The sequence below is a fragment of the Pelodiscus sinensis genome, chromosome 14 (assembly GCF_049634645.1).
Source record: "Pelodiscus sinensis isolate JC-2024 chromosome 14, ASM4963464v1, whole genome shotgun sequence".
NCBI classification, from domain to species: Eukaryota; Metazoa; Chordata; order Testudines; family Trionychidae; genus Pelodiscus; species Pelodiscus sinensis.
The window spans coordinates 17672604-17691564 of NC_134724.1; the positions used below are offsets into that span (position 1 = coordinate 17672604).

Below are 18961 nucleotides of genomic sequence, written 5' to 3' on the forward strand. Positions count from 1 at the left end.
TAATGCTTATTTAGTAACTTAACTAAAGGAGCATCAGGAGGCTCAGTTAGTATGTCAGAGCTCTTTACAAATACTAACAAGGCCTTTCTTTGTGCTGCATAGTAGTAATAAACATTTGATCTTAAGAGAATACAATTTGCTTTATATTGCCATTTCAAAGAATACAACTGTATGGGTTATGAGAGGAATTCACTAGCTCTTTCTATTCTTGGGGCCCTTTTGACTAAAACACATTAGCCACCCTAAGTTTTGTCATAATTGTTATGTGCAGGGCAACTACTAGATGCTCTGCAGTCAAATGAGAAATTTTAAGATGAACGGCAGCAGATGAACATGGCAAGAATTCATCTGGGTTGTGTTTATAAAGCTGGTATCTGAGCCCATCAAATGAGATGTCTGTCTCAAAAGGAGCAGTAATAGTCTCCTCTCTGATCTTTGTTATTCCCTTTTCACTTCTGGGGAGATGGGTCCTGCATTTCTGCAGCGGCACAATGCAAAAGAAATGTGCCATGCACATGTAAAATTAATCGAAGTGACCTGTTCTCCAGACAGAGTATCTTCATTTTTCATTGTCAAAAATATGATCAACATGGGTTCCCCCCAATATTCCCCGTCCCCCACAAATAAGCCAGGCCCCTGTTCAATATCTGGGGGGGGGGGAATAAAGGAAGCAGAAGACCCTCTATCCTTCTTTCTCCCTATCCCCCCAAGAATGTTTTTACAGCCATACTGCAAAGCAAAGAATAAAACCTGCTTTAAAGTTCCAGTTAGTTGAAAATCTTGCCCGGGCTATAAAAGGACAGGTATATTTGGGGAGTGGAAAGGTGGGAATATGGTCTGAAATCTCACAATAAGCACAGTGAGGGCACATGTTTATTTAAGAAGGTTCTTGTATGTCTGATCAAGTGTACTGCATAAGCATGTCTCATCGTGCATTCATTAGTCATCTCTGACAGCCATAGTAAGCTCAGAACAAAATCCTGCCTAGAATCTTCAAGACTATGCAGTATTAGAGGCGCGCACATACAGCACTGAGTAATCAGGTTTGTTTTGTCAGTGGCGAACTCAGGTAGGTATTTCAAAGTACAAGGCCTGATCTTGCCCTATTGAAGTCAATGAGGATTTTTGTTGCTGACTGAAATAGGAATAGAATTGGACTTGTATGTGGCAGCCACATAGATCAGATTTACGGTAGGGTGTATTGTGAGAGAGTGTTTGAGTGTGGCATCCTCCATCTCTGGTAACTCCAGGGTAAAATTCAGAATTATAAACAAGCAGGGATCTATATTTTTATTTCTATTTATACTCTTCCTATTATGGCACTCTACAGAGTGAGGCATTTTTTTCCACCATAGAAACTTTCCGTAGCTGAGTTCAGACAAGAATAAACATTTGGCTCCCTGGGATCTGTGTCCCTTACCAGTTCCTTTTGCCCAATCAGCATCCAACTGGGTGAATAAAATTAATTCTAAAAACTTTACTTTGAGCTTTTTAGGTGGACAAATTGATATAGATTCAAAATGACAGCCAAGAAGATCATTGGTTCTACCTAACAGAGCTGATTTTAATTTACAGAATAGTTATTTGAATACTTCCTTGCAACAACAGAGTTGCTGGATCTGATGATTTGTGTGTGTGCTAACTCTGGCAGTACATATTTCAGTCAAAAGCATAAAAGAATGAACCCAATCATGGAGAAAGATGAGGAAGCCTTTGGTTTGCTTTAATTTTAGAAACTCCATTACAAAATGTGCTTTTCTTTCCCCTCCCATATAGCTCTAAAAGACAAGACATCATATTAATCTATGGCATAAGCAGGTGAAAGTGCCATTGAATTAAATGGGAGTTGTTGCTCTTTACACTGCTGAACTGAAACAAAAGTATTTAGATTAGGGATGGGAAAACTGGATTATATAAAATATGAACCAAACCCTTCATTCAGAGATTAAGCCAAATAGTTTTGAGAGAGTTTGATAGTTCAGTCCACTGCTTTTTTTTGGGTTAGCTTTTCCCCCTTTGATTTTGAAGGGCACCCACAGTGGAAAAAAACATAGAAAAGTCCATTTCTCTTGCAGTATTTCTAATCCAGCCAATTTTGAGGGCAATTTAAGTTGTTTGTTCTTGAGTGTTCTGGGGTTTGATTTCTCTCATTCTCATGTTTTATCTACCCTAACTGTGGCATTATTGCATGAATTCTCAGAGCTGTCTTTGTTCCTAGATGCCCTTACTCCCATTTGTAAGCAGCCAGCATCGCAACCCCTTACCCTCTCCCAGTTTCATGCCAGGCCTACACTAAAAGAGAATGCCAAATAAAGATACCACTCCAGCTACGTTAAATATTTGGCTGGAGTCAACGTATCTTTCTTTGAGTTTCCCTGCCGTCCCCACAGCGGGAGGCAGACAGGAGCAAATGCTCTTGTCAGCTTCCCTTACTCCTCCCAGAAGCAGGAGTACCAGACACCAACGGGGGCACCATCTGAGTTTGATTTAGTGACTCTTCACTAGACTCACTAAATTGAACTCGGAGATTGATCACAGCTGCCTCAATCTTCCATTTAGTGAAGACATGGCCTCCAATTGGTGGCTGCCGGAAGTGATTGTTGAGGACCACCAGGACTTTAATCTTCAATATTGCCAACTTCTCATTCTTAGAAATCATAAATCTAATTTAAATCGCATCAGATTTTTTTAAATGAATAAATTCTAGGAATCTCTTATTTACTTTCCGAGTTTTGAGCCTTTTAGGAGTCAATATTTTCATGCTTTACTCTGCTGGAAACGTCCTTTATTTTTAATCAAAACTGAGCATCTCCTATAATAATATGATTCCATGACCTGGAGCTTTAAGAAAAATATCAAACACAGTGAGACTCTCAATTAAATCATGAGTTTTGGCAACTCTGAGTCTCAACTCTGAGAATTCTTCAGAGTCTTTAGGAGAGACTGAAACTCTGTTGGTCCATGAGTCACTTGAGCACTTTATACTTTGTGCCTGCCCACTGCCACATTGACTTCGGCTGAGCAGTTTACGTTTTTATTCTCTTCTCACCTGCCTTCGAAGCAGTGCCAGAGGAGTTCTCAGAAGGAGCTTGGAAACACCTTTGTAGCTGTTTAAAATAAACAGAACTGATGGCAGAACATGTTGTTGTCTAATGTAAGCACTAAAAGGGGTTGTCAGACATTCAAGTTTGGGCAATGCAGTGGAGATGAAGCAGTATAATTTATAGGTTACATTATAATAGATGCCCTGCTAACTTTTAAAAATGAGCAATTATTTATTTTTATCCAGTTCACCCCACATGATCCATTTCTCTTCATTCTATTGAGGTGTTTTAATAGAGGCAGGCAGCTGTTCCATCTCTCTTAATTATTTTATTTTGTCAATCGCACTTCTTGAGTGGATATTTGCTCTTGCATCCTGTCTCTCTGATTAGTTGTACATATTTCCACTGGCATCTGCTGACTTATTCAAAGCCTTGTTAGCCAGTTGTGACTTTATTTTCCATCTTTCCTGAATGCATACACTATAAAGCAGCCAAGAAATATTTCAGGTAGCTGCTCTCAGACATTTTGTAAACCATGCTACGAGAGGTTACTTTTTAGAAGATAGAAAAGACTGTGGAATCCATTAGGGCTTGATAGACTCAGGGAGATTTTTAGGAGGATTAAAACCTCACAGGATGGGGGTAGGCTGGCGTCCTAACCCAGTGGTAGCATGGGCCAGGAGGAGAGGGACTTCCCCAGTCTGGCAAATCCCCTTATTTGGGACCAGTCAGGTTCCAAAGGTGCTGGATCAGCAAGGTCCAACCTGTAGTAACCAAAAGTTGTTGGTAGTTATTCTGGGGTTATTTAAAATGGACTCAGCTCACTGCACAGAAAACAGGACTCCAAATCATGAAACTACCACTGGAACTGGTGCTGTCACCCTGGATGGCAGACTCAGCAAAGTCAGGGACTGAATAGGCAGAGACTTAGGTCTGTAATGTAGATGTGACCCTACAGTGGAACAGGTGTGCCTCTATAAGGGCTTCTATCTAACCACTCACTCATCTCACTCATTTGTTCATTAATATCACCTGCACTGTGGGAGACTGTGTTTGGTAGGAGACTGTGTCTCACCAGACAAAGCACTGTCCACACCAGCACTTGCATTGGCAAAACTTGGGTCTGTCACCATAGGATTTCTCTTCTTCCCCCCCCCCCCCCCACTCCGGATCAACAAAAATATTTTTTACTGACAAATGCACTAGTGTAGACATGTAGGTGTGATCTATTTCTGATCTGGAGGGATGAAGTCTGCAGACAGGGTAGCAGCACAAGGAATAGGGATGTAAAATACCATTTAATTAACTGGTTAACCAATTAAAGGAGGGCAGGTGGGCTGGAGTGGGTCCCACCTTATGGACAGGGGCCTGCTCCAGGTGGATGGAACAGCCCCTGCCTGCACTGGGCCTCATGGGCCTGGAGCAGCCCCTTCCCACAGAGGGCCAGGAGCTGCTCCAGATCCTACCGGTTAACCAGAACCAGTAGGCCTCACCTGTTAAGGGTGAGGCTAACCAGTTAACCATTCACATCCCTAGTGGGTAAACTTGCAGAGAGTCTTCCTATTCTCTTCTGTAGATAAGAGCGCTTGACTGTTAGTTCTATATATTAGCTGCAGTAAACTCTTTTATGGGTTGTCCCGTATCCCCATGTTGAACCCTATTGGCTTCAGTGGGTCTGCACAGGATTGCAAGCGTCTGTCTGCATTGTTCAGGGACTTCCAGCGTTTGCTATTTTAATAATAAAATGGATGTGCAAGTTTCAAAGTATCCAGAATATGTAAACTTGTATCATGTAGGTAAAAAGATACGTGATTACAATTCTGGAAATCTGACCTGTGATGGCTGTAAAGGGATATGAAGTAAGTTTACAAATATTTGTAGCTAACCACAAAGCTTGCATTTTATTAATTGACAATGATACAGTGTTTATAAAACAACTGTAACTACTAGACTTTTAGTTAAGCCTGTAACTTTGTCCCAAGACATTTAAGAAAATATTACTGCCAGTTAAGTTAAATGACACATGTTCTTTACCATCTTATTTGGGAAGCATATTGTAAACTCTTCCATCCTTTATTGAACCTATTAACAGTAGATGCAGTGGACAGCTTAGTTCACAATGCCTGATCACATCTTTTTGGCAGTTTGTCTTTAGGATGGTTTTCTTTTCCATCCTGGAATGTAAGGACTTTCTGCCTATCTTTGAATGTATTTCACTGTTTGGAGGACTTGTTTTACCTTAATTTTTTACTTTTTTTTCTGATGGGTGCATTTCAGTTACTACCTAAATATTATCTGATTACCTGAGAAATGTATTTTGGGGGGAGGGGGGAGGAGGAGAACACAGAATTCAAAGGTGAGTGACCTGATGAATGCTACTTTCATGTGGAAAGAGGCCTACAGTATTCTTTTGCAGTGTCAGACGTGATTCCAACATTCCATAGTCAGAAAAACACTATTCAGATCAAGAATAATATACAAATTCACAGACTTTTTAAGACTAGAAGGGCCCATTATTCTCCTCTAATCTGACCTCCTGTACAACATGCCACAGAATTTCAATGTGATGGCAGTGAGTGACTCTGTTTAATATGCTTTTTGACGGCATTGCATGGTTTTGACCTCCTGATCTGGGGCTTGTATGTAAAGGGCAAACAGGTTTTCTTTAGTATCCTAATTCTTTTAAAATGTGTTTCTTCTGAATTTAAAAGTTATTCGAGATATTCGGGGGGGGGGGGTGTTCCCTTGAGACATTGAAGAGTGAGCAAATATGCTTCACCGGGGAAATAGTTTATTAAAATAATGTGATTTATGGTTTCAACCAGGCCTGCTACTGGAGGTGGCAAAAGAGCAATTGCCCCAGGGCCCAGAGATTCAAGGGGGCCCAGAGCTCCCAGCTGCTGTTACTGCAGAGGCAGCTGGAGCCCTGAGCCCCTTTGAATTGCCACCAGAGTGCAGCTCAGTGTGGCTCCAAGGACTCAGGGAGAGGGAAGTGTGTTACAGTCTGAGCAACACTAAGGGCTGACCTGCTCTTGACCCTGCTCCTTCTACCTGAGCTCTGCCCTTCTGGGCGTGAAGCCACCCCCCTGAGACCTTCCATGGTGGCTGTCAGCCCAGCTAGTTTCAACCATGGGGCGGAGGGAAGCAAAACAAGTTAATTCCAACACTTGGTCTGATCCTGAAAGGTGTTTGGCCCCAGTGGTATGTGGATGCCTACAATGAGGCTGCTAACTCCATAATTATGCACGCAACCAAACGGAGCCTCTCTTTTTCAGGGGTACTGAGTAGCCTCAGCTTCACTAGAGTCCTTCGTACCTATACATGTTCAGCACCTCTGAAAGTCAGGCCGCTCTTGTTGTGGAGCTCAGGATCTGCTTTTAGACCTCCAGGCATGAAACCACAAGCCTAAACACTTCCATAAACTCATGCCACAAAGCAGACCAGAGGTTACAGAACCACTGTGCTGAGCACCCCACCACTTTCTCTGGTCAGATCAGTTTTGTTGTCACCAAGAAGGAAGCAGCAACTGGCTGCAATATTCTGAGATGGATGCTATGCCTGACAGAAAAGGGAGAGGCAGGCACGTCCTCTGTCATGCCTATGGAGCAACGCCTTTTAAATACACACTCTCTTTTCTCCTGGAGTCTGATGACATTATGGTGTAAAGAGAAGGGCCTTAACATGCTTGATATTGTGTATATAGTCATAGTAAGAGACTAGCAGGACTGACAGCCTTGCTGGGTTCGTGGGGAAGGGGGGGATGGGCTGCTCATTCAGAAGGGGCACGGCTGGGGCAAGGCAGCCTTGAGCACCACCCAGAGAACACTGTGCCTCCCTTTAAGCTCTCAGTGCTTCTTGGAATATGCCTTGCAATGCTCTGGCAGTGAATTTTAAAGGGCCCGGTGCACTGCCTTTTGTATCACCAGGCCCCAGGGTAGTTGCCCCCTTTGCTTTCCCCGCTCCCCCATTGGCGCCTTCCTTGAAGAGCTTATAGTCTAAATAGAGAAAGAAGACCTCAGATCAGAGGGGGAAAGGAGGGAAGAGCCTAGGGTCTCACAGGTGGTTAATGACAGAGCTTCATTTAGAATCCCAGACTCCTGACTTCCAGCCCAGTGCTCTGTCTGCCCCAGAGGCCATAAAGCTGCCTCCATTTTTGTCTTCAAGATGTGAAATTGCTTTTTAAAAGGTAGAAATAAATTAACTGTCTTGTAGAAATAAGCTGTTTCATGCATGCTCTTATGCTAGTCTGCTGAAGATGGGTGGGCTCCCCCCTTTGAATGGTGTTAAAGAGAGTGAGGCAAGATTGTATGTGTCCTAAGTTGTAAAAGTTAAGTAAAACTGTAAAAGTTCATGTAAGCTAATCCATATCCTGATCCCAGGGTGAGGAGCAATGACCGGTGAGAAGGAGGGGAAAATGCATCTGTTAAGCATAGTGCAGAAGAACGGATCATGTGTAACACACTATTTGGAATGTGGGGAAGTCTACTAGAACCCTAGTTATATTTTCTAGTCCCCAAATACTTCATCTTAGTCCCTTACCGGAGAATAGACATGTGGCTTCCACAACAGATTATGGGACTAAGCCAAAATCCACAGAGGGCTTTGAATCATGCCTGTAACCCTGTACTTAAAAATGTAATTGTTGGCATTTATAAAGAAAAGCACCTAGTAACATTTCCTGAATGCCCAATTTCCCTTTGAGCTGTAAACATTTGGTGCACTAGTCCTTTTGTCACTTAATGGTGTACATGTAGATAGCTAGAAAAATCTGGTTTTGATGTACTGCATTATTTAAGTTGGAAATGCTTCAGTGTCTTTCAGAAAGTTCTGAACTCTTCATTGGCAAAGCCATTTAAAGGAAATGATGATCAAACACACATGGAAAGGTGAAACAGTGATGGTTCAGAGACTGTCTGTTTTCTTTCACCCTCAGCTTTATATTCAGGCCAGACGGCCTCAGAATCTGACTTTGTCAATTGCCAGAGCGACATACCCTTCTCATCCCCTGAGGCTGCAGGGAGTGAATAGAGGAGTAGCATACCAACAGTACCAACCTGTGGTGATGCTCGAAGAGGCCTATACTGTTCAGTGGGATGGGAGAGCACCTGAGGATGTCATTCTGTACCCAATCAACTTCAACAGGTACTACCCATGTTTTTTTGTATGGTCCAGCTCTGACAGGAGTATAGATAGCTATGATGCTTTTCCAAGTCTTTTGGCACAATAACAGCAACTTCTGAGAACTGCAGTAAGTTGTTTATAATTGTATCAGTCATCAACAAGTGCCTCTGTGTTCACTTTACTGCAGCCTTTCTAAAGTGCAGAGACTTTTCTCCTTCCAGTAAGTTTTGCAATGAAATCCAGTTTACCACGGGCATGCTGTCCCAGATCCAAAAGAGTCCTCGCATGCTCTCTTTCATTTGTTTACACTAGCTGCAGGACACATGCTTTATTTTCCACACATGTACATAAAGTGCAAAAATTTACTTAAATGTGTCTGGAGAATCACATCTTCTCTGGCCTAAACTATGACACTTTTATAAAGTTTAAAAATACCGAAGTGTCTGCTGAAATATTTCAAAACTGATTTTAAAACTCTATTCTGTTTCCATGTTTCCTTGTACCTTCTCAGTATAACATTAGGTCATACACACTTTAAACTGACTTTTCCCCTGCAGGTTGTTCCATTTTCTCCCCCCACATCCTCCACAGCCCCATTGAGCTCTACTGTTTTTTAACGAATGGTAAAGGGACTGATTTGCTATGACATGTACATGGGTTTTATAGTGACTTGCTTCTGTCCACTTCAGTGCAGTTGTACCTGATTTGCATTGGTTTAACTGAGAGGAGAGACAGCATCACAATATGTGAAGTGCATCTATTATTTACATTGTCAAAATAAGTTTCAGAGGGGTAGCTGTGTTAGTCTGTAACTATGAAAACAATGAGGAGTCCTGTGGCACCTTAAGTAAATCTGTTAGTCTCATGCATTACAAATTGCTTAAACTCATAGGGACAGATTCATAAAAAGTACTCATGTTGAAGCTGAAGGCAGGAATGGAATGGGATTTTCAAAAATGCATAAGCAGGTTAGGAATCTCTTTACATCTTTGGATGCCTAAATAGCTTTGTAAGTCTAACCCATAGAGAACATTTAGTTCAGTTTCTGCAGGATAGTTAATTTGTGCAGGTTTTAGCAAAAGGCAGCATTTGGGCTCTATTTTGAATATCTGGTTCCCTCTCATTTCTGTGCTGAAAATTTTTGGGATCAAATTCTGCCCTGAGTTACACACGTGAAATGCCCCACTGATGTCCATGGAATCACGAGTGTGATTGGGGAAGGGGGATTATACCTTGGTTTTATCCACCAGACAGATGTTCTGAAACAGATCTGTTAACCTCTTTGTCTCTGCTATTGTCCCTTGGAGCTCTGGGTATGGGTGAGAGGATTGTGCTTTTGTTGTGCTTTTTGTTTTGTTTTTCTCTTCTTTGCAGGGGTTGGGGGGGGGGGGGGACTGCTCATAGAGCAGAGGTGCTTAAGCTTTGCCCAAGCAAAATCCATTTTGACAATGTGCTGGTATCTAAACAGCCCCATCATTGTCCAAATGGCTCACTGCTACTGCCTGAGAAGGACAAGTTTGTCAATGATACTGACAGGAGAGGGGGAACGGTACATATGCTGAAAGGCAGTGTTCCCTCTAAGTTGAGTGCTCGGTGGTTGCCCTGGAGAGATACAAATGCCACCCAGCTGATTAGCAGAATGCTCACAGCTGGCAGCATGTGTTTCTACTGGCAGTATGCATCTGCACATGCCTCTGTGCACATGGATGGAAAAAAATAGGGGGAACAGTGCTGGAGGGTAGGGACAGGATCCAAGGTGATCTAGACAAATTGGAGGATTGGGCCAAAAGTCTGATGGCATTCAACAAGGACAAGTGTATGCACTTAGGACAGAAGAACTCCATGTACTGCTGCAGGCTAGGGACCAACTGGCTAAGCAGCAGTTCAGCAAAAAAGGACCTGGGGATTACAGTGGATAAGAAGCTGGATATGATTCAGTATGCCCTTGTAGCTAAGAAGGCTAATGGCATATTGGGCTGAATTAGGAAAGGATATGGGCAAATTGGAAAGAATTCAGTGGAAGGCAATGAAAATGATTAGAGGGCTCCGGCACATGACTTATGTGGAGAGGATAAGGGAACTGGGCTTATTTAGTCTGCAGAAGAGGAGAGTGAGGAGTGAGTTTGATAGCAGTCTTCAACTACCTGAAAGGGGAGAGGAATTCCACAGAGGATGGAGCTGGCCTGTTCTTCATGGTGGCAGATGACAGCACAAGGAGTAATGAGAGGAGAGAAAGTATCATAATATGTGAAGCGCATTCATTATTTACATTGTCAAAATAAGTGTGAGGGTTAGACTGTGTCTGTAAAAACTACAAGGAGTCCTGTGGTAACTTAAAGACTAACAGATTTATTAGGGTGTAAGATTTCATGGATTAAAAACAGGGCTGGATTACCCAATAGGCAGACTAAGCACATGCTTAGGGCACCAGCAAAGCAGGGGCACCCCAAAAAATGAGATTTTAGGGTATAGTATTGTTTTTATTTTGAATTGCATATGGGAGGGTACCATCATCTTTTCAGTGCTTAGGGCCTCTAAAGGTTTTAATCCAGCCCTGGGTAAAAAACACTTCATCAGATGAATGTGGCCAGTTGCAGTGGGTGAGGTCTAGATTAGATATAAGGAAAAAACTGTTTCACAGAAAGGTGGGGAAGCACTGCAATGGGTTGCGTAGGGAGGTGGCGGAGTCTCCATCCTTAAAGGTTTTTAAGGTCCAGCCTGACTGGAATGGCTTAGTCTGTGTTGGTCCTGCTGTGAACAGGCGGATGAACTAAATAGCCTTCCTGAGTTCTCTTCCAATCCTAATTTTTTATGGTGCTAAGACCTTCCCAATCTCTATGCAGAGATGTTGTTCACAGACTCCATATATCCCATTATGAGCCCCTCCATCGTAATTCCAGAAGCCTTCTCAAGTGCCCATGCTGAGATGCAAACTGCAGACGTCTGTGATTTAAAGATGTAGATAAAATGTGGGTCCTGTGTGTGTGACGGCTTGCACACTCGTGCGATAGGGAGCGATTAACGTGTCTAAGAGTTTTCAAAACCTTGTGCTTTTGCAGAGAAGAAAAGTCCATTTGTCATCTGAGGACAAGACCTAGTTTGGTCACTTTCCCTATTTTAAAAGTAATTTTCTTTGCAATTTTACAAAGAAATTATACAGCTAAATCTTCAGCGGGTATCACTGGTGTCTCCAGGGGAGCCATGCCAGTTTTTACTCTAGGCGAGGCTCTGGCCCCCAACATCAAAACAGATTCAAATTTATAAGCAGCCCCCGGGTCTCTGACAAAAAACCCAGCCAGAGATCTGGTCCTTTAGTCAGGCAGCAACATAAACACATAATGTATTCAAAAACCACAGTGTGGTTAGTTTCACAAAAGAGAACCACAGTAAGATAATTTTGACTGGGGAAAAGTTGATCAGGAAACCATTGTCAGGCATTTGAAGAAATGCACTATACTGAGAATCCACAATTTTGCTTCATCTCAATAAAGCTTCTTACTAGCAAGAGTCTAGAGTGAAACAAGTGTAGGAAATCCCTGTTCTGAGTAAACTAGACACTGTAACCAGTGCAGCCAGGGATAAAATGACTTACCAGCAAACAGGGGCAATTGGTGGGGCAGGGGGACTTGTTCTCGGGCCCTGGAAGGAGCAGTGCCTGAGGCAGAAGGGGTTGGGCTAGAAGCCATCGTCACACACCCACCAGCCCTTCAGCTCTGTACCCCTATCCAATTTAAAGGGCTGCCACAATGGTGGCAGGGGCTGGAACCTCTGGGCCCTTTTAAATCACTGGGCCCCACATTGTTGGTCTTGCCAGTACAGTCCTTAAAGCACTGCTGAAGCAGTGCTTTAACATCAGCTGTGTACCAGCAGCCACTTTCTTACTGGTACTCAGTACCATTACCTCTGGATGTATTCGGAATGATGAAGAGTTTAGGCTGCACGGAAGAAGCACTGAGAGAAAAGAGGTTCTGGAGGAAGGGCAAAGTAGCTGAGGTGAAAACAGGATTTTGATTAAAAAACACTGTCTCTTAAGCATTTCCAAAGTGACCTTTACTTCAGCACAGCTTTTTCTGTTTTTGGAATGGAAGAAATAACAAATTACCAAGACTGAGATCAAGTTAAACCTCTTGGGAAGATATTACCTGGGAAGATAGTACCTGCCTTAACAGGTCTTCCTGACTTTTAAACACATAGCACTGTGAATAATCAAGCAGAAAATGAACGTGGTTTGGACATAGAGGAGAGTGTAAAAACTGCACGGTTAGCAAAACAAAGAAGAATGATTGATAAGCTCAAGAGCAGTGTCTTGGGAGTAATAATTTTATTAAATCATTAAACTGTTTCTACCTGGCATTGGTAGAGCAGTGGTTAGCTCTATCAGGAATATTGATGTTTTAGCTAGGCAGCACGGCTGTTTCTGGAATAAGTATTTTGAGTTGGCTAGAAGAAGGTCAGAGGGGAAATAAAGAATTTGACAGTGGGATGCATACCAGGATTTGGACTGCTCCAACAGTCAGACATAATACTCATGCTGAATACTTGTCTGGTTAACTCCTTCGTTGCCTCCAAAAATTCCATAAATCCCAACAGTGGTGATTTACATTGAATTCACATCTGTTTAAAGCAGTGATATTCAGACCGCAGTGGTTCAGGAGCCAAACAAATGATCAGTGTTACCTAAAAACCAGAGTAATGTGAAATCATTTTCACTCACTCTCTTTTTCTGTGTACTCAAAGGAAAATGACTGACCAGGTATTTCACAGTAACATAGTAAAAGCATCCTGATTGGTGGTTAATTAAATCACAGTTTTAATATCATGTGCCGCAAAGATTCCCCTCATGAGATGGTAAAGAGCCACTTGCAATTCCTGAGCCTCAGTCTGAGAGTCACTTGTTTACAAAATTGAAGCCCTGGAATTTGCAATGTGGTCAGAGGGGTAAATCAATATGCCTCAGTTAAAGTCAAAGAAGCAATGCAGATTTACTCCAGGTGAGACTCTAACCTAGCGTGTCATAGAATCATAGAATACTATAGGACTGGAAGAGACATCGAGAGGTCATTGAGTCCAGTACCCTGCCCTCATGGCAGGACCAAATACTGTCTAGACCATCCCTGATAGACATCACTAGTGTCAGGCAGCACTACACAAGCATGTCTTGGAGCATGACATTTGGAGTCCAGGCACTCAAGAGGAGCCCTCAATTTTATTTCTGATGAGCTATGGGCATGCTGTCATGGATGTATCTCCTCCATGTGGAATTTGATGTTTAGGTGAGGAATGCAGTAATTGCAGTCCCTCAAAATTCCTTAAGTTTCTGCTAAAAGATATAAACGGGTTAAGAAAATCAAAGAAAAACATGACCTCCTGAACCAGTGCTTGCTGCCATCTATGGCTCTGCTGTGGAAACTCTGATGTGGTGCAAGTTGCATGAAGAAAACCAATTTCCCTTCCAGAAATAGATCCATGTGACTTATTGGGCATGGTAGTAGGGTCACCAGTTTTCATATAGAAAATCCAAGTCCATTTTAAAGTCTGCAAATTGAGCTTTGTTAGTGTTTTTGGCATGTCCAGGTTGGCTCAGAAAGGGACACTTTTCCCTCCTTTTCCCTTCCCTTCCCCCCCCCCAAAAAAAAATTATGCACAGGGTAGTTAGATGGATGTGAGTATTTTATTATAAAGATAAGATGAAGGCATGCTATTGAGGTCTGTTAACATAGGATCTGGTAACTTGCAAACAGTTTGGCAACTGACCGAAAGAGAATACCAATTGGAATTTTAATGATAAGGAATAAAGTCCTGTAGAACTTATCAAAATATTCTGAAGTCTGTTTTGTCAAGCATAAATTGTGTGTGAAAGTTTCATGAACAGAGACCTAAGACCTATCCACAGTGTCTTATCAGTCTGTTGGCCACTGTTCCCCCTTTTTTTAAAAAAAAAATCTTCATTGAGGGATGGAAATTATCTGTAAAAACTAGGTTAAGGGCTCTGCTCAGCACTAACATCCATTTATGAAGCACAAAGAACCACAGAGGAGCTTGTTATATGAGGGCAAAGGATAGGGGGGGGGAAGGATTTGGAAAGCGAGGCGGAGACTATAGGGAACATTGTTTGTCTGTGGTAAGTGTCTCCTCTCAGACTGCGGAGAAATGGTCTAAAGATTAGCACGTCATACAGTAGGCAAAAGCAGAAACTAAGTCCTTCAATTTAATGACCTAGTCTTTGTTTGTGTGCAGAGTCTCTAATCTTGGAAGAGGCTAAAGCAAAGACTATTATCAAATACCTTGTGCAGTTCAGTAAATCAGTGAGGCTTATTTGCATTACCAGAAAATCTAAAGAGGGCTCAAATCACTTCAAAGTAAATGTCTGAGCATCATGTGGTAGACTGTACTATGGAAAAAGCCTGAAAAGCAAGGGCAATTAGACTGTACGTTCAGTGTTACTAATGAGCGCCAGCTAATACCTCTGTACTTGGTCTCTTGGTAAGCATTAACAGACACTTTCCATCATCTGCTCTGATTTATAGAGCTCAGCAAATCCACAGATATCCGCTTTATATCCATGGGTATCTTCATCTGTGGATGTGTATGTGGATATCTGTGGCTCATTTTGGCAGATGTGGATACACATTTTGTATCTGTGCAGGGCTCTACTGAATTAGCTGACCTGAGATGAATACCAGAGTGTATCTGAATAATAAATTGAGGTCTCTTAACTGCACAGTTATTTTGGATAAACTATTCTGCAATAGTTATTCCGAAATAGCTTATTTCAAAGTAGCACGTCTACACTGCAGGGAAGCCTCAAAATTAATACAAAGCAGGCAACCCTAATGTAGATGTGCTGTCTCGATTTAGAGCTCCAGGAGGAATAACTTAGAATGGCCCTGTTGTGGGCTGAAATAGCAGAAGTGGAGTGTCTACACACACCTTATTTCAAAATAGCTATTTCAGAATAGGCATTATTCCTTATGGAATGAGACTTACAGATTTCAGAATGTGTCATCTGTTATTTCAAAATTATTTCAAAATAATGGAATTGCTGTGTAGACGCTCACATAGTTATTTTGGAATAACAGCCATTATTCTGAAATAACTTTGCTGTGTAGACACACTCTTAGGGTTCCTCTACACAGCAGCGTTATTTCAGAATAACTGATGTTGTTTCAAAATAACACAATGTGGGTCTGTTCTACAAGCCATTATTCTGAAATAATGTTGAGCTGGAGGGCGTTTTACTCCAACTCATGGTAACCCTCATTTTATGAGTAACGGAAGTTGAAGGAAGAGTGTACTTCTGTTGACTTCCGGCTGTATAGACAGTGCCAAAAGCCGAAATAAGCTATTTCGACTTAAGCTATGCAATTGACATAGCTGAAGTTGTGTAGTTTAATTTGACTTTAGCCCTGCTCTGAAGATGTATCCTTAGAGTCAAATCCTCACAATCTTCCCACAAAAACTTTCTGAATATAGGGTTGCCAGATGGTTTAACAAAAAATACCGATCAACCTCCTTCCCCCCCCCCAAATAAAAACACCCGGAAAAATTCGGTTGGGGGATGGGGGGGGGGGGGAGGCGGGAGACCAAAGTTGTTAAGGCCCTTTAAATGGTCCTGTGTTACTCATTCCCCTGCCAGACACTGCAGGGGAAAATTGTCCCCTGCTTTTTTTTAAACCGGATGAGGGACCCAAATAATGGACAGTCCAGGCGAAAACCAGACACCTGGCAACCCTATCACATGTACTTTGACCTGCCTTGTTGCCACAGACTGTGGAAACGCTCATGTCTGTCTTCATAATGCTTTATCCATTGGTTCTGTCTTATGGCCTGCTGTTAAGTGTCCCAACTTAATAGAGGTTGATGATGTACGCAACACTTGATAATTTGTGCTCAGCACTTTGTTGTACCTCTGAAAAAATTTTAATGGTAGGGAAGGCCTGGGGAGTTTGGTTTTGTACTATTCTGATTGGAAATGAATGAAATTGTGTGTTTTCTTTGGACTCCTATTGAGTACTTCCAAAAGCCAGGGTATTTACATTTCTATAGACATGGGCACAGGAGGCAGTGTTAGAATTCTTATTTGTATTAAGCTGAGGTCTCAGAGTCTGGATGGAGGCTGTAGCACAGCTAGGGTTTATGAACTCATTCAATAGTGTTGAAATGTTATGGGATTTCTACCACATTTGGGCAGGAATGAGGACACTTATTTTGAATCTGACTCAGAACTCAGAGCACAGGGGTAGGTTGAGATCTCTACACCAAGCGCCTGCTTTTCCCCATCCCAACCTTAAGGTTGTGGTTTGGGCCCATAAATTACATCTAGATCAAAAAACATGTTAACACCATTTCCATGTTTAGCAAAGTGCGTGGGTTTTTTTAAATCTAAATGATCTAAATTATCATAACATACCCTTCAGCATAAGCAAATCATCTATGTTCTCTAGCTCCCCAAATGAAACTCCAAGGCACTAATAATTCTTGGCTTTGACTGAGCTGGTTTCAGCTTTCAGAGGATTGTTGTTTACAGCTACTTGTTTAGAGTGATTCATGCTTTTAGCTACTTATCTTAGGTATGATTAAATTTTTTACCAGTGATGCAATCTGGAGGAAAACAAAGAAAATGAGACCAGGCTAGAAGGATCCTGTTGCAAACGTGCCTGGCAGATGAAGCTTTTAAAATTTGTTTTTGTTTTTTATAAATTAGCGTATGAGCAATCCTTTGCTTCTGTCATTATTCCCTAGAGTGATGCATACACTCACAGATTAAACTTTTGCTGCAAATCACATTGCTACTGGCAGCTTTAGGGCTGTGACCATGTTTTTGTTTTATGTATGAACTGTAACTGCTAGTTGGGGCTTGTAGGTACAACTATGATCTAAATAAAGTGTTAATAGACGTGAATTAGGGTATCATAATTTGGCCCTAAATATGCTGCCTCAGAAATAATTTTTCTTACTGATCTTTGATCCATTAAATTAATCAAATGTGGAGTTGTAGTGAGGTATTTTACCATTAAGAAAAGCGCTGAAATGTTTACTGAAATGTTGGCATGTGAGTTGCATAGGTGTTGCATATTATTACTGTAGCAGCGTAATGTGGAACTGGCACTAACATTTTAAGTCTGTGAAACCACTTTTGTTACTATTGGTGTCCACAAACCTCTCCTCCAGTTTACTTCTAGGCACAGGGCTAGCCAGAAGGCTACTGAGGTGACTCTTGACTGCCTGACTCTCACATTCTTCCCATGTGTTTATTATATACATTGAGATCCATCCCCACACCCAACCTTTCACTGCAGATGTAGAACCCAGCTGCTTGTTCTCTTCTGCCCTAGCAAGTGAATTACTTGGGTTTATTTTGGTTTTCATTTTCAAGGCTGTCTGCAGGAGAGAAGGGGCTAGACATGTTACTTGTTCTTTTCTCACCCAGTGAAAGCTGAGATTTTTTTTCTTTATTCTTTCTCCTCCCCTCCCTTCCAAACCAGCGAGTCCTGTGTCTGTGAATTTCAGTTCTCACCATGTAGGTATGTGCCATATTCAGTAATACAGTACTGGATAATCCAGTGGAGAAGAGAAATTAAAAAAAAATTGTGTGACTGTCAAAATCATTTTTTCCTAATATTTCAGTACAGAAAGGTTTTGGAGTCTGAATGTAAGTTCTGTGAGTCAAATACTGTGCTGACTACTTCCCATACAGCCTTACTACCAATGGTAAGGTTGGTGCTCAGGGCAGAATTTGGCCAATAATTTGGTCCTCAAAAATATTTGCCCTTTGCTTAAAAGTGGCATAAGTGTGAAAACAAAACTGTGAACTTTGGTGTGAATATGAACTGCCTCTGTCAATTCTCTATGGCAGATTTAGACTCTGTGAGCCTCCAGAAAGGCCATGAATCAATGGAGACCTGCATCTTATTTTGTCACTAGAACTGTAGTGAGTTGTTTTTTCAGAAGTGGCTGGCCTTAACAAAGCCTTGAAAAAGAAAATTGTTGGCTGTTTGCCTGGTAGCTGTCTCATCCCTGTGAGGACTTGACCGTGCTTAATGGACTGGAGCTGAAGGAAAAGCCTTAAAGAAATATATAGACAGAACATGATGGACAGCTCTAGTGAGCCAGCAAGAAACATGGCCTCTGAGCCAGTCTGCTGAAATGAAAGATGTTTGAATTGGAGGTAGAGGAGGGCAGTGAAGATACTCTCCAGTTTGTTCTCAGCCCCATTTTGTTTCTTAATTATGATTCATGAGAGTGGGGGGAGTATATCACACTCCGCTCCCCCAGTCAAGCACTGGAGTGGAGTTAGCGTTCAGGAGAGGTCTGCTGCATTGTGAAGGTGGCTGACTGCACTTTTGGTAGGCAGATGAGGAGCCTGCGACCAGACAGTTCACTGTCTGAGTGATCCGTTCACTTCTCCTCTGAGTCTTCAAACGGCCTTCTCACGGAGGTCAATGGCAATTGCAGATGCTAAGCACCTCTTGAAATTTGCGGCTAAGATGGAGTGAAAGCTTGGAGTGTGATTTCCCCCCCCTCCCCCTTTGGTTAGGAATTCTATCTGTGATTGGTATTACCCATTGGGATATTACCTTTCAGAGCAGTGCGTGAGGATTTACATTTGAAACTCTCCTATTGATGTGAATAGGAATCCAATTACTAATCCCTTCCACATGCTTTGAGAATACATTTTTATTGTGCTTATATAGATGGTGGGGGGGTCAGATGGCCTATTTTTTATATCAGACTAGTAATCGTTTGGGGAAAAACAGGGAGATTTTTGCTCACTAAGTCATTCTTCTAAGTATGTG

The 18961-nt window shown here is 42.0% G+C and overlaps 1 protein-coding gene across 1 annotated transcript in view; it reads left to right on the forward strand.

The window, feature by feature from the left end:
* The window catches only part of LOC102463456 (cell surface hyaluronidase CEMIP2-like), an 81665-nt gene that overhangs the window by 43799 nt on the left and 18905 nt on the right, over positions 1-18961 (forward strand). Inside the window, exon 19 of the mRNA XM_075897112.1 lies at positions 7978-8186. Coding sequence (XP_075753227.1) covers positions 7978-8186 — 209 coding nt within the window. The remainder of the gene's footprint in view (positions 1-7977; positions 8187-18961) is intronic.